Source organism: Ailuropoda melanoleuca, chromosome 9 (assembly GCF_002007445.2).
Source record: "Ailuropoda melanoleuca isolate Jingjing chromosome 9, ASM200744v2, whole genome shotgun sequence".
NCBI classification, from domain to species: domain Eukaryota; kingdom Metazoa; phylum Chordata; class Mammalia; order Carnivora; family Ursidae; genus Ailuropoda; species Ailuropoda melanoleuca.
In genome coordinates, this window is record NC_048226.1 from 16,601,163 (window position 1) to 16,617,087 (window position 15,925).

The 15,925-nt window shown below is 49.1% G+C and overlaps 1 protein-coding gene across 1 annotated transcript in view; it reads left to right on the forward strand.

Moving 5' to 3' along the window:
* LOC100472121 (pyroglutamyl-peptidase I like) overlaps window positions 1-15,243 on the forward strand; it is a 35,459-nt gene extending 20,216 nt beyond the window's left edge. Inside the window, exon 3 of the mRNA XM_034668855.1 lies at window positions 14,944-15,243. Within this exon, the coding sequence (XP_034524746.1) occupies window positions 14,944-15,105 (162 nt within the window). The 3' untranslated portion in view covers window positions 15,106-15,243. The remainder of the gene's footprint in view (window positions 1-14,943) is intronic.
* The last annotated feature ends 682 nt before the right edge of the window (window positions 15,244-15,925 follow it).

Genomic DNA, 15,925 nt, shown 5'->3' on the forward strand with positions numbered 1-15,925 from the left:
TTTTTTTTTTTTTTTTTTTTTTTACCAGTTTGCTTGACTTCTCTGGGGTCCTAATAATCTTTGTGGTGGATACTGTATGATTATTGTTCCCAATGTACAGGTGGGAAGACTGAGGCCCAGGTCAACCAGGTCCTCCTTTCTTCTCCCCGTCTTGGCTTAAAAGGCAGCTGTGAGCATTCAACCAAATACAATAACCTGTAAAGTCTTAGTTCAGCTCGTAGACATCACATAAACATTGAATCATGAGCTTCCCTTAGCAAGACCCTCTTTCAACTGCCTCACCATCCTTTGACGCCTGCCTCCAGAAAAATCTGGGAGTCATGGGTGTCCCTACCTCTTCTCCTGTTCCTTGGGAGACACTCACATTTTGATGGCCCTGGGTTTGCAATACAGCCTTTATGTGGGAATGACTGCCATCCATGATGACTTCTCTTCAGGATCCTTCACATTCTGAGACACTCTCAGTAAACCAGCAGCTCAGACTCTGTTCCCTTTTGGAGTCTCTTGCCCTCATCTGAGAAGAGGACTTCTAGATCGTGATGCCATAAAACACCAGAAGACTTTCAGATATGGAAAAGAGTTGGCTTCGTTACAATCCCCACATAACAGGGGCACCTGGGTGTTCAGTTGGTTGAGTGGCTGTCTCTTGATTTGGGCTCAGGTCATGATCTCAGGGTCCTGGGAGGATTCGTTCTCTCCCTCTGCCCCTCCTTCTGCTCACTCACGTGCTCTCTCTCTCTCAAATAAGTAAGTAAATAAATATTTTTTAAAAATTCCCCACGTAATTATTAGCCCTATCTAAAAGATGGAGGCATCAGCTGAGCTATGTCACTGGGAATTCAGTCTTTCTTCAGATTGCACTTCTATCCAAGCTAAACAATGTTGGTGGTGGAGTGTGACGGTGAGGTCCATAAATTTTTTTAAACTATGGCAAAATACATATAATAGTCGATTTACCTTTTAATGCTTTGAAGTGTACAGGTTGATGGCATTAAGTACATTCACATCATTGTGCAACCATCACCATCGTCCAGCTCCAGAACTTTCCATCATCCCAAACAAAAACTCTGTCACCATTAAGCCGTAACTCCCCATCTCCCCCTCCCTCAAGCCCCTGGTCACCACCATTCCATTTTCCTTCTCTATGAATTTGACTATTCTGTTTACCTCATATGCGTACAATCATACAATAGCTGTCCATTCGTGTCTGGCTTCTTTCACCATAAATCTTTATTTCTGCTCACATTTGCTACTGAACTTGGCCACTCCCCCTCTACCCCCACCCCCATTACACTGTTCTCAGTATCTGCCCATCTTCTCCCTTGTCTGTCCCGGTCTCCAGTTTGTCATGAGCACCTAGCACAGGCTAGAACACAGTAGGAGCAAAAGTTATATATTTGGAGGAATATCATTGTTAAAGAAATGCTACATTCCCAAGGAAGCAAGAAACACACACCTTAGTTTTAACACGTGGTGTTCTTTTTTCCAATTCTCACAAGACCTCCGAAGACCACAAGGAGGCACAAAGGAAAACAGATTATAACGCACACCTAACGAAGGAGTGTCGTGTGTGCCCTCCCAATCCTTACTGTCATGCTCTGTGTCGGGTACGTATTGCTGCACATCGAAGCACCCCAGAAGTTACTGGTATCAAACAACCGCCAGTTTGTTATCTCTCCCGGCGCTGTGCGACCGCTAGGCTCAGCTAGGCGGTTCTTCCGCTGATCTTGCTTGGGTCTCTCATTGGTTGCATTGAGATGGAGGCCAGGGCAGGATCATGGAGGCATGACTGGGGTTCTGGGACAGCAAGGCCTCTGTCCTCTCCACATGATGTCTCCCCAGTAGGGTAGCCAGACACCAATGGTGTAGGTCAGGCCCTGACCCAGCTGAATTCTCTTAGTTAAAATGAGTCACAGGCCAGCTCAGACTCATGGTGGGAAGAGGAAATGACACCAGGGCGTGAATATTAGAAAGTGCACATCACCGGGAACTGTTTTAGTCGGCTCAGGCTACTGTGAAAGGATTCCATAGACTGGGAGCTTAAACAGCACACATTTATTCCTCACGGTTCTGGAGGCTGGAAGTCCGAAATCAGGATGCCAGCAAGGTTGGGTTTTTGATGGGGGCCCTCTTCCTGGTTATGACCTCACCCAGACTTTCCTTCAGGCATGCAGACAGAGTTGTAGTCTCATCCTGCCTTTTTAAGGCCACTAATCCCGCCATAGGGGCCCCACCCTCACGACGTCATCTATACCTAATTGTCTGTCAAAGCTCCACCTCTAAATACCATCTCATTGGGAATTAGGGTTTCAACATATGCCTATTGAGGGACACAAACATTCAGTCCATAGTGGGGCCCATCCTAGAGCTTCTCTACCACATGAAACAATATTACCCCTCAGAAGAGATATACCAACTCCCCCTTCGAGCAACAGAGAATGTGAGTGTCGTCGCTTCATAAACACCCCACACTGGATGGAGGGGAGGGTGTTAGGATTTTTGAAACTTTTGCTAGGTCGATTAGTGTCACATTGTTAATGTAAATCCTATTAAACCAGCACTCTCAGATCAAGAGTCAAGGATCAAGGTCAACGAAAGGAGTGGAGAGGTGTCATGAACTCAATTCCGTTGAGTTTCTTGACTGGTCACTTTGTAGATACTGAAAATAATCCCGATAATACTAGATTGCATCTGTATATTTGGAAAAGTTGTTCCAAGTTTTTTACAGTTGTGGATCTCAAGAGGTATGGCTTGTCACTCATCATAACCAATAGATCGCAGGGGCCAAAATAGCTCTCACATTCGATTTAGGAAAATAAACTGAAAATAAAATTACATGGAAACACCTTCCTTGCTGATTTGGACGAAAAGACTCCTGGTTCCTCTTCAGTGTGTGCCCGACAAGGCGCTGGTCACTCAAACCTTCAGATTTTGGTGATTAGAAACATGGTTTGATAAAATTCTGGAAGCCTAAGTAGGCAGAATTATTATCGTGTTTTGTTTGGAATAATCCTGCAATTCCACTGAAGAACCCCACCATTGGGGATCTGTGGGTGATGAGGTTGTGGGATATAAGTGAGGTTCAGTGGGGTGGAGTCCGGAGCCGATGACCAAGAAAGAATTCTTGAGGCATCTTTGGTGCAAAATGGTGGCGTTTGAAAGCACAGGGACAGGACCAGTGGGCAGAAAGAGCTGCTGCCCCGGGGTTGTGAGGGGTGGCTGATTATACACGATGGGATTGGGGGAGGTGAGGAAAAAGGGAGGTTTCAGGAGGGTTTTTCTATGTTAAAGAAGATTCACAAGATACCGGAGGTCTGGCCATGGTCGAGTTAAGTTTTTTTCCCTCTAGCCAGGCATTAACATGAAGATAGGTGGGAATGTCCTGGATTCCTAGAAGTATCTGTCCATGGTCTGCAGGCTGTAAGACATTTAGTTGTATTTACATTCCCTTCCGGAAACTAGGTTAGTGATAGAAATGCTTTGTTCCTGTAAACTGCTAAGACATTTGCAAACTGAGGGAGACTTAAGTCTTGCAAGATTGTGGTACCTATAGGTTCCTGTTTCTTTGTCCTTTAGGGCAGCCAGGAGTGCCTGAGGAATGTTCTATACATCCCAGGGGCAGGGGTTGCAGGGTGTCAGCTTCTGCTTTGTCCTCAGCTTGCCTTCCGTTCCCTCATCGTTCCCTCATCATGGGGACACTGTTCAGGGACAGGCGGGTCACTCTTTGCTTGATTCCAGAACATCTGGGACACACCCGCATGCCGACTCCTGTTTAGAGCCTCGGCCTCGGTCCCTGTGGTGCAGGCCTTCTGTGGCAGGACACAGACCAGAAAAAAGTCAAATCTAAGCAAGACAATGTCAGCGAGTGCGAAGGGCCACCAAGCATAAAGCTCAGGTGACACGGTGGTTGGTGCCTGGGGAGCTCCTCCCACAGACGTGGGCCGGAAGACTTCTCTGAGTAGGTGACATTTCAGCCAGGACCTGAGTGACGAGGAGAAGCCGCTCTGGGAAGTGTTCTAGGCGGTGCGGCACCTGCTGGTAATCCATGGGTAGCATCATCCTGCGACCACAGCACCTGAGCTGGGGAAAGAGGCGGAGGGGAAGTCGAGGCGGCGTGTCTGTGCCTCCACTTAACGACCCAAGTTCCTTTGACTATGAGCTTCCAGATAATTAGAGACCAGAAGTGCCAGAGGAATGTTCTTGTGGGATGAGATTACTTGGGGTGAATTGTTCCGCTCTGTCATTCATTGGGAAAAAGTCACGTGAGCTGAACGGAATGAGGGAGCATTTCCATTCTCTTGCAGAGACAAAGTTCCCATTGAGCGGCCTCAGGGAGTCTGGAGGCAAATTGATACTTGGAGAGCAATTCATTTTGTAAAATGGCTCTCTTTCCAGGGCTACGTGACTGAAGAAGTACCCCCCTCCCAACTCTGGCCCCCATAGCCTCCCCACGGGCACCCAGAGCAGGAAGTGTCACCCTTCCAGCTGGAACAGCCCTCCTGAACACCCTTGACTCCACTGTTATGGGTAAGCTTCGGCTCCTAGTTGCCAAGAAGACCTGAGGCCTCCATAGGCCTGGGGAGGGGATGGGGGTGGGGTACCCAGAAGCCTAAATCTGCCCAGGCCCCCAGGTGGGGACTGGGACCTCCCAAGAGCTGAGGGGCACTGTTGACAGACCATGAGGGTGTGGTGTTATTCTTGGGACCAAACCACTGGAGATGCATTCAGCCAAGTCTAATGGCAACAGTGTCCACCAACCTTCCTTTCTGGCAGACTCCCCACTGCTAGTCTTTGGCTAGACAGAGAGGATGATTGCCTCCTGTCCTTTCTTTTCCCCATTCAGTCCTGTCCAGTCATCATGGGCCCAATGCAGCTGAGAAACTTGTAAGTTAAAATGCAATATCGCTAATATGTAAAGAGCTTCTATGAATAGAAAAAAAATGGTGAATAACGTTATAGAAAAACGGGCCAAAGATGTGAAAGGACACTTTACAGAGAAAGGAGTATAAATGGCTCTCAACCATGTGAAACTATGTTCTAACTTGTTCATACAAGAAAAGCAAATTAAAACTACACTAAGATCAGATTGGCAAAATTCCACAAGTGTGACAACTACTCTGTGAGACTGTGAGGCTGATGGGCATTGTCACGCTTTGTTAGTGGGAATGCAACATGGTACAATCCCGATGGAGGGGAATTTGGCAATACATCACAAAGAGACATATGCTTCTAGCCTAGAATCCAGCAAATTCCTAGTAAGCTCTCCCAAAGATACACTGGCAAATGTAAGAAAGACATATGCACAATGATGGGGAAATTATATAGTAAGAATGGAGGGGTACTGAATAAATGTTCGATATTTGTTTATGATAATAAAAAGATGGAAGTATAAGTCATAAAATTAAAAAATGATTTCCTATGGAGGAGAAGAGACTGGATTTCTCTGAGTAAAGCTTGTTTTGTGGATTTAACGTTGAAACCATGTAGAGTATTTTGTGTACTAACAAAACAAAATTACATTTTTAAAAAGCAACCCATAGAAATTAAAAACAAATTCAGTTAATAAGCCTCAAAGTGTATCTAGTTAGTGACGTGATCACACACAGAGAGTGGTTTTGAGACACAGCAATTTACTTTAAGGATAAAAATAAAAACAAAAAAAAAAACTTCAAATTTTCAGTAATGATATTGTCGGAAGTGGAGTTAGTAGTAGTATTCTGAGATCTCGCTATATAGAGTGTGGGATAAAGTAAAATGTGCTTTCAGGGATATTCAACATCTTGACCTCCTGGATGTTGCCAGTAGCTTTCCCCAAAACACTGAAAATACCCCGAATGTGTCAAACACCCCCTCGGGGGACACACCACCATGAAGAGCCAATGCAAGGGGAGCAGTAAGGGCTGTTTTATGGATAAGGCATCTGAGGCTCCTAGAGCCTAGGTCACTCGTCCAAGGTCAAGTGCCTGAGTGTGCGCCCAAGGGATCATGTCTGGAATTGAACCTGCATCCACCAGGCTCCAAGTCTCTTCTCTCAACTCCTACAATGTCCAGTGTCCTCCAACTTGGCCCTGGTCTCCCCTGCCCCCCTCTACTTGCTCTGAGGACATTTATCCTCCATGGGCATTTCCCACTCATACTAGAAACAGGGCTCAAGAATCCCGAAAAAGTGAATGAATGAATGAATGAATGAATGAATGAATGAAAACAGAAAATCGTTTTCTTTCCTGCTTGGACCAAAAGCTAGGAGGTAAAAAGAAAGGAGAAATGATTCTTTTTTTTTTTTTTTAAGATTTTTAAAAATTTATTTATTTGACAGAGAGAGCAAGAGAGCACAAGCAGGGGGCGTGGCAGAAGGAGAGGGACAAGCAGACTCTCCACAGAGCAGGAAGCCCCCGATGTGGGGCTCGATCCCAGGATCCTGGGATCATGACCTGAGCCAAAGGCAGACACTGAACTGACTGAGCCACGCAGGCGCCCCAGGAGAAATGATTCGAAAGGAAGAAACAGGACCCAAGAGACCCTGAGAGGCCTCTGTGTCAGGTGGTCCCCAAGACCACCCTCAGGCTCCATAATACACCTGAGTCGGGGCTCAGAAAAGCTGTTATAGTCACGGTTACAGTTTACTACAGCAGAAGGATAGAGATTAAAATCGGCAAAGAGAAAGGGGCATGGAACAAAGACCCCGACAGACCAGGCGTTAGCTTTTTTTTTTTTAAAGATTTTATTTATTTATTCAACAGAGATAGAGACAGCCAGCGAGAGAGGGAACACAAGCAGAGGGAGTGGGAAAGGAAGAAGCAGGCTCTCAGAGGAGGAGCCTGACGTGGGGCTCGATCCTGGAACGCCAGGATCACGCCCTGAGCTGAAGGCAGACGCTTAACGACTGCGCCACCCAGGCACCCCAGGGTTACAATTTCTGCATACACTCACCAACACCTGTTATTTTCTTTCTTTTTTTTTTTCACAGTGGCCATCCTAACAGGTGTGAATTTTTATGTTTTTAGTCTATGAAAATACTAAAGAAATTAACCTTGACTGGTATTCCATAGCTAGACTGCTACCGGCCCCGGTGTGTATTTGCGCAAGAAAATGAATTGCAATACTGCACAAGATTGTGTAAAATGTGAAATAACACATTTTTTCAGAGGGCCAAAGGAACGTGTCACCCTTGGGATGAGGGATGCCATCAGTGCTAGAGAGGCCCTTCCTCTCTGATTCACTTTAATTTATTACAAGTATTTCAGCCAAGTTAATGGGTTTCAGGATGATATGATCCAGTTTTAATTAAACTAATCTTTCAATTATGATCAAGGAAACTTCACAAATATAATCTGCAAAAACCCACAAATAAAAGATAACATGATTAATGAGAACCTGAGCAAACATGCGAAAGTAACTAATATTCCCCTCCTCCTCCAAAGAGCTCTTCACCAGCCAAGGTTTTTACATAAAAACAATGACCATCTGATAAGACACTGCCCCCCATCCCCAAGAGGAGGAATTAAGAAAAGCATTGGAAATACAGATTTATATCCGCTTAGGAATAATGAAGACTAAAGGGTGTATCATGCCTTGAGACATCAAGATATCAGCTAATGACTCTGTGTGTGTGTGTGTGTGTGTGTGTCTATCTGTGTGCATCTGTGTGCACACTAAAATCTTTTATTAATAGGGGCACATGATCAAAATATTTGGAAACAACTGCTTCAGATAGAGGTTTGGGAATTATGGGGGTCTCTGTTTTTTATTACTGGCTTTTTCAGACCATGACCCACAAGCGTGGAGGAATAACTTAGAGGAGTATGCTGGGACAGTTGTCACATATGGAGAAGGGAACTTGGCATTGTTAAGGAAAAGAGAGTGACCTTTTTTATTTTTATTTTATTTTTTTAAAAGATTTTATTTATTTATTCGACAGAGATAGAGACAGCCAGCGAGANGGAGAAGGGAACTTGGCATTGTTAAGGAAAAGAGAGTGACCTTTTTTATTTTTATTTTATTTTTTGTAAAGATTTTATTTATTTATTCGACAGAGATAGAGACAGCCAGCGAGAGAGGGAACAGAACCAGAGGGAGTGGGAGAGGGAGAAGCAGGCTCCCNGAACCAGAGGGAGCAGGAGAGGGAGAAGCAGGCTCCCAGCAGAAGAGCCTGACGTGGGGCTCGATCCCAGAATGCCAGGATCACGCCNCCAGAGGGAGTGGGAGAGGGAGAAGCAGGCTCCCAGCAGAAGAGCCTGACGTGGGGCTCGATCCCAGAATGCCAGGATCACGCCCTGAGCCGAAGGCAGACGCTCAACTGCTGTGGCACCCAGGCGCCCCGACCTTTTTTATTTTTAAAGATTTTTAAAATTTATTTGAGAGAGAGAATACAAGTGGGGAGAGGGGTAAAGGGAGAGGGAGAAGCAAACTCCCCACTGAGCAGGGAGCCTGATGTGGGGCTCAATCCTAGGATCCCGAGATCATGACATGAACTGAAGGCAGATGCTTAACTGCTTAACCCACTGAGTCACCCCAGTGCCCAGAGAGTGACCTTTAAACAGAATCCCAAGATTTCCCAAATCACTTATGCTTTTCCAAATTACTTAAACAGTTGACCCCACTGTTGTGCTAACATATCCTTCCTGGATATTCCTCCCTTCTTTTAATCGTAGCCTCTCTGGGCCTCAGCTTCTTCATCTGTAAAATGGGGGCATTGTTAGCCTTTCATGATGAGGTGCCAGGCATAGTCCCCTACAGAGCAAGCATTCTCCAGGGGAAGCTAGTCTGATGAGCGAACTATTTTTTTTTTAAAGATTTTATTTATTTATTTGACAGAGATAGCCAGCGAGAGAGGGAACACAAGCAGGGGGAGTGGGAGAGGAAGAAGCAGGCTCATAGCAGAGATCCCATAACGCCAGGATCACGCCCTGAGCGGAAGGCAGATGCTTAACCGCTGTGCCACCCAGGCACCCCAGCAAACTATTTTTTTTTAANACTATTTTTTTTAAAAGATTTTAGAACCAGAAAAACAGTATATACATACCCATTGTAAACGTCTTATGAAGAGTATNAGGATCACGCCCTGAGCGGAAGGCAGATGCTTAACCGCTGTGCCACCCAGGCACCCCAGCAAACTATTTTTTTTTAAAAGATTTTAGAACCAGAAAAACAGTATATACATACCCATTGTAAACGTCTTATGAAGAGTATAAAAAGAGATAAGAATTGCCCCTACATATGTCAATTATACTTCAATAATAATAATAATAAAAGAATCACCCTAACTCTTTCCTCAAGGGATACGTTTCAGTATGTTTCCATTTCCATGAATGGCTACAGGAAATAGTCTGAGATCCTGATTTTTTTTTTAACTTATTTCTTCTCAGGGGTTTTCCTGTGTCAATAAATTCATTGAGAGAGGGATGAAGAAAGGGAGGGAGGGAAGGAGGAAGGGAGAGAGGAGTGTCTCCACACATCTCCAAGCTTCACTCTTGCTTTCCCTGGCAGGATCCTGTTAATCCTCCAAGCCCTGGTCAGAGCCCCCTCCTCCGTGCAGCCCTCTCAGATTGCAACTCCATGTGCATGGCTTAACCTTTAGAGCAGCCTTTTACCGCAATGAAGGAGGTCCCATTTGACTGTGGGTTACAGATGAGGAAACTGAGGCTCAGCAAGTTTCAATGACTTGCCCAAACTCAACACAGCTGGGAATGGAAGAGGCAAGATTTGGGCTCCTTCTGCTTTATCCCCGGGCTTCTGAAGCTCAACCCAGCCCTTCCTGCCAGGATCCTGTCATCACCTCCCGTTTCTAGTCCATGTTTCCTCTAAGAATGTGACCCGTCAGGACATGCTGAACCCAGGGCAGAGGACAGCGCTGGCTGTCCAGGAGTTTTGCCTGAATGACTGAATGAAGAGACACATTCTCGCTTGCTGGTACTAGCCCCGAACTCTCATCTGATAGCGGAAGCAATCACATTTTGGAAAAAACAGCAACTGTTTTTACAACACCAGTTGGTGCCACAGCCTCAGCGGATTTGAAAAAATTCAGAGAGCAACTGGTGTCTTTTTCTTTTCCTTCGGTTCCCTTTGTTAAACTGCCATGTGTTCCTGGGGACCAGATTTCAGGAGACGTGGAGCCTGGAAGAAGTGGGAGAAGGAGGCAGAAGGCAGGCTCCCCACTTCCCCAGGACCTTTGCAACTGGTGGGGTTTGGGCTTTTTTGGGGGTTTATGGGCCCTGCGTGGGCACTTGTGTTGTGCTGGGCCTTGTCATTCCTCTGGCTGGCCCAGCGCCCGGGATGGCTCCATGGTGAGCGTGGTCATGCCAGGCTCTGCCTCTCTCCTCCTTGAGCAGAAAACACAGTGCACTTCTAGTTGGGAAAGTGTGCCAGTCCGGGAAGCACGAACCCCTGGCTCCCTCCAGGTCTGCACAGAACCTACACTCTCCTGGCTAAAACAACCAGCCCCTCTCGGCAGAGAGGAAGCCTGCCTTCTGCTTATGCGGACTGTTCTACTCTCTGCTTCCGACAGGCCCCAGGCTCATCAAATTCTACTAAATGTCACTTTCAATAAATCCTTGCATGACTTTCTCAAATTAATATGGATTAATTATAAGCATTGATCCCTCATATAAGGCCCTGACTAGGTGCCAGGCATGGCGCTGGGCACTTTTTTGTGAATCCTCTCATTCAACATACCTGAAAACTCCTTGGACTTTTCACTCTCCCCATTTCACAGATGAGAAAACTGAGTCGCGCCCAGACTAAGTAAAATGCTCGCGTTCACCCAGCGGAAGGTGGTAGAGCCAGATCTCAAACCAGCGTCCTCCTGACCCCAAAGCCCAGGCCTTTCCCCGTGGCCCTGTAGTTGGGGCTGGCTCTGTCTGTGCCCCCTCCTGCCCTGCACCCACCTCGTTCCAGGCCGAGGCTGGTGATGAGCACCGGCTTGGCTGCTTTTTTGTAAGATGCTTTTGTCTGCCATGGGCACTGGGTAGGTGGCCTAGGACACCAAGTGTGTGTGTGCATGTGTGCGTGTGTGAGTGTGAGAGAGAGAGAGAGAGAGGAGAGAGAATGAGAGAGTGAGCCGACTGTCCACATGAAGCAGTGCCTGGAGACTGTCTCCATGATTTCAAGTTAGAAAAGTTTCCTTAATATGCCACGTCAGCTTCTGACTGCTGTCCCGGGCTGTGTGTGGCCCTTTCAAGCTTCGGAACGAGCTGGATGGTGGAGTGGGCATGTACCGGAGACTCAGCTAGGCCCCATCTCGTTACTGACCGGAAGCCCCATGTATCAGTCAGCTCGAGCTGCCATGACAGAATTTCAGAGCCCGGGTGGTCAGACGTGTATTTCTCACAGTTCCGGAAGCTGGAAAGTCTGAGATCAAGGTGCCCGCAGATTCGGTTTCTGGTGAGAACCCTCTACCTGGCTGGCAAGTGGCCACCTTCTGGTTGTGTCCTCACGTGGCAGAGAAAGAAAGGCTCTGGCGTCTCTTCCTCTTATCAGGACACTAATCCCATCCTGGAGCCCCCACCCTCCTGACCTCATCCCTCAGCTCCCAAGGGCCTCGTCTACAAGTACCATCACACTGGGGGTTAGGGCCTCAGCCTATGAATTTTGGGGGGGGACACATTTCGGTCCACAGGATCCTCTTACACTTCCACAGTCCCCCACCTGTCCTGGTGACCTCGGGATGGCCGCAGACTTCCCAGGGTCTTGGGAAGGGGCTTGGCCAGGGCCCAGGAGAGGCCTGCAGCCCGTGGAGATATAGCTGCTCTCCTGTCTGTCCTCTGTCCTCTGTCCTCTGCTGGGTTTAGTTGCCATCCACCCCCTGCCCCTCCCCCAGCTCCAAGGGCTCCGGGGGACCCAGCAGGCCTCAGGACTTCCGGCTGCACAGTGTGGGTGGCAGGGGCCACCTCCTCCAGGGGAGGCTCTGCACTTGAGAAGAGTCGCTGGCGACAGGGCCGACCCGCCAAGCGGCAGGCTCTTCCTGTGTCAGGACGACAGTGGAAAGAAAGCGGAACATGTTCGAAAGAGAACATACACCAGGAAGACACTGGAGAGTAACTCGAAGGCACCACCTACTTAAGTTCAAGTTGACACGGGTCCACAGTCCATTGTGTGCAGTTCTCGTATCCAAAGGTCTCTAGACACTAGAAGTTTTTCTTCATTGACTGGGTGGCAACAAACGGCCAGAGCTGATGGGATGCAGCTCAGGACATCTGTATTTACTCCACTCAGAGCCCGCGTCTGCATGTCCTCGGCCGCAGTTCTCGTGGGCTGGCTGTGGAGCTGGGCCCCGGCCCCGGGGGTCCACTGGAACCCACCGGGGGCACATGAGCTCCAGCCTGTGGTCAAGTGAGTTTGGGGATCAGATGAGCAGCTTGAAAGGAAACGTGTGATGAGCAGAAGCGGGATGCTTTAATCTCCTGGGAATCATTTTCCAGATAAATAAAAAAACACTCCAAGGCAGCTGTGTGCAGAGGAAAGACGACAGGGAGCCTGCAGAGACACTGCGGAGCCCGAGGCTCCGGGAAGCTGGAAGAAGCAGATGGGGTCTTCCTCCTACAGGTTCACAGGGAGCACTGTCCTGCCGACACCTGGATTTTGGACTTCTTTCCTACAGGCTTGGGTGATAAAGTTTGGTGCTAAGCCACCCACTTTGTTACGAAGGCACAGGAAGGTCATGCAAGGGAGCTCCCCAAAGCTGGCCCCCAGGCCCCCGCAGCGGCTGGGAGACCCACGAGATGTCCAGGGACTTGCTTCCTCTCTCCTCTCCTCTCAACTGGCTTGGTGTGGGGTGGCAAGAAAAAGCTGAGGTAGGGGAAAAAAAATAAGGGGGCCCCCGCTGTGGCCTGCCGTGGTCTGGGCTTCCGTGTGCCAGTCCAGAAGCAGAATCTCATTGCTCTGTGAAGAGGAGGCGCTGACCGGTCACCGCCTAGCCGGCTGGGCCTGGGCCTGCCTGGGCCTGCCTGGGCCTGCCTGGGCCTGCCATCCCTTGGGCGTGGCGTCTTTGCAGGCTTAGTGAGCATAACTCTCGATGTTTCCACTGACGACAGAGCTGTAACAGCTTCTCGGGGCTGAGGAGAGCTCTGAAAGCAGATTCCCAGGCAATTCCATTTGGTTCTGAGGCTCCCCTGCAGCCTTTGTTCAGAGAAGCCCACCGAGGCGAAGAAACTAGTTCTTTGCAGATGACTGGGTTCTGGGAAGCGGCCCAGAGCCAAGCCATGGCCTCCTCATCCTCCCGACAAAGGCAACTGTGGCCCCCGAGCAATGCCTGCCTGCCCTGGGCCCCTCCGGAGGGGCCGGGCCCTGTGCAGCCTTCCTGCTCCCGCCTCACTCATTCCCCGCAGGGCAGGGGTCAATATGGGGACATAGGAGTTGGAACCCCCTTGGTTCTGTCTGATCCTTGGAATGTCCATCTGGAAGCTCGGCCTCCAGGCCACTGCCCCACGTGATCTGGCCCTCCTTCCCGCCTCCCACCATCAGAGTCAGGCAAATGAACTCTCCCCTTCAGGCCCCAAATGAGGATGTGATCTTGGCACTTACTTTTGGAAGAGGACATACCTTGAGCTGGGTGGGGGAATTGGGCTTCTGCGTGGGTGTCCGAGCCCCTCAGGATGGCAGAGCTGGTTGAGGACAGACCTGAGACACCAAAAGTCAGCCAGAAGTGCCCTCCTCCATGAAAGCAGCAGAGCCCTGCCTGTCTCCTCTGAAGCCCAGGGCAGGACCTGAGATGTTCCTTCTGTGACCTTTGGGCAGGCCTGACAAGCCTGGCCACGACCTCCATCCAAGGATGCAAGCTCCCGGATGTGTCCTAAAATGCCAGCGAAGGGAGGCAGGAAAAAGGTGTTAATCCAAAACCATCCTGGTGACCAGCACAGCTCCCGGAACAGGGAAAGGACTTGGCCTCTAGGTTCCTGATTTAATGTTTCTCAACAGCGCATAGCGCAGGCCTAAGCTCTCACTCCCTGGCTTTCTTCCTTCCAAACTCCCGCCTGTGAAGGAGGGTGCTCTCTGACCTTGGGTTTCTCCACAGCCCTTCTTTCCTCTCTCTGCCGACCCCTACCCCTCTCACACACTCTGTCTGGATCTCACCTAAACCCGTGTTTTTGCAGGCCTGACATGCCACTGTCTTCCCAGAATCCTCTCTGTGAGCTCCAGATCACACAGAGCCGAGGAACCAGGTCCCTCCCCTTCAAACTCAGCAGGTCGAAAGTCAACCTTATGATACCCCCCAGACCTCTTCCACCTCCATCCTCTTAGGGGGAGGCCCTGACCCATTAGCTCCTTGCACACGATCCTTTGATGGCTCCCTTTTGCTTTAGCTAAAGTCCAACCTCTAGCTGAGCACTCAGTCGGGCTTCCACAGACTTTTCTGGCTTCCGTTCCCACCCTTCCCACGTGCAGTGCTCCCTGATACATCATTGGTGGTGGTGGGTTACTTGGTAAAGTGCCTGGGGGTGCGACAGGCAGTTAATGCTCAGCTCAGAGTCCAGGGGTGCTAAACATCCCGTCCTTGGAGGTGCAGGACCCCCAGAAGAAGACTTCCCCTGCCACACACCCCTGCCCAGCGCCAGTCACACCATGTTTGCCAAAGGCTCGGGCCCTAATCTCCCTTGTGCCTCTGGAGCCCCTCTGCTGGGCAAGCCCTTCCCCAGCTTCTTCATCTGGCTCGCTCCCATCTGTTCTCTACATCTGCTCCACATCCCTTTTGCGGACTGTGTTCTAACTGGCAGACTGGGTCCCATATGCCGTGGGGGTACCCGCATCCCAAAGGGAAAGGCTTTCGGGGCCTTGAGGGGCAGGAGCTGTGACTCGCCCGCTGGCCCCTCACCACGTGAGCTCCTTGAGGGCAGGGTCCAGGCCCACAGAAGGCCCCTGGGAATAGAGCAAGTGACCCAAGTGTTAGCTTTTCAGGTACTCTCCTGGTCCTCCATCCAGAAAAGTGAGTCTACCTGTTTCTTTCCGCAGGAGTTGTCCAAGCTGGGCCTGAACAGCGACGTGGAGGTGGAGCTGCGGATTCTTCAGCTGCCTGTAGATTACAGGGAGGTGAAGCAGAGGGTCACCAGAATCTGGGAAGGTCTTCAACCACAAGTAAATGATGGCTGGGAAGGCAGTGAGGCTGGGGGCTGAGGTGGGGGATGATGACGTGGTGGAACCCTAGAACCTGTGGACCCCTGGACCCTGGTTCTAGGATTGATGGTCGAGGTGCACCCCGCCCCATGTCCCACCAGTAAGGTCCCACCCAATTTTCTAAGGTTCTGGGTCTGTTCGTTAAAGTTTAAGCTGAAATACAGAATGGATCTTGGGAAGAAGATTCTGGAGAGAGAGAAGGAGGAAAGTAAATGGAATCTTCATTCCTCGCCAGGACTTAAAGATAGTTTCCAACAAACAGATAGGGTCTTGGGTTAGGTCCCAGTCATGGCCATGCACAGCAGCCTGGCTGTGAGGTGAGGCTGGAGACAAGGACCTTTTGGGCCTGGAAGGGCGGTCGGTGGGTGGCCTGTCTGGGGAGGTCCAATCTTCATCACTTCCAGTCTTTTCTATCCGAACAGAGTCATTATATAAAAAACTGGTACAACAAATGTCCAAAAAATGGGAAGACCAGATGGTGAGATTAACACAACACANCACACCCCACCCCACCATTAAGACAACTGTCCCAGGTGTTTCTATAAAACGCTCCATGGCTATTTTTTCAAAGAGGAAAAATAATAAGCTCAAGAAATCCTAACACTATTTTATCACATTGTTACTAACTTCCTTTATTAGAGTTTCACAAAAGAGATGGAAGATTCCCCAGAAACGCTAAGCTTCTCCTATGCTAGTCTTAGCTACCGGGGGACCCCAAGGGAAAAATATTCCTACAAGAATATTTGCCCCTATAAAAGGAGTTAAATTAAATGCCACATGGGTTTCTATACAGCTGGTTTTCATCCCCGCACATTCATTA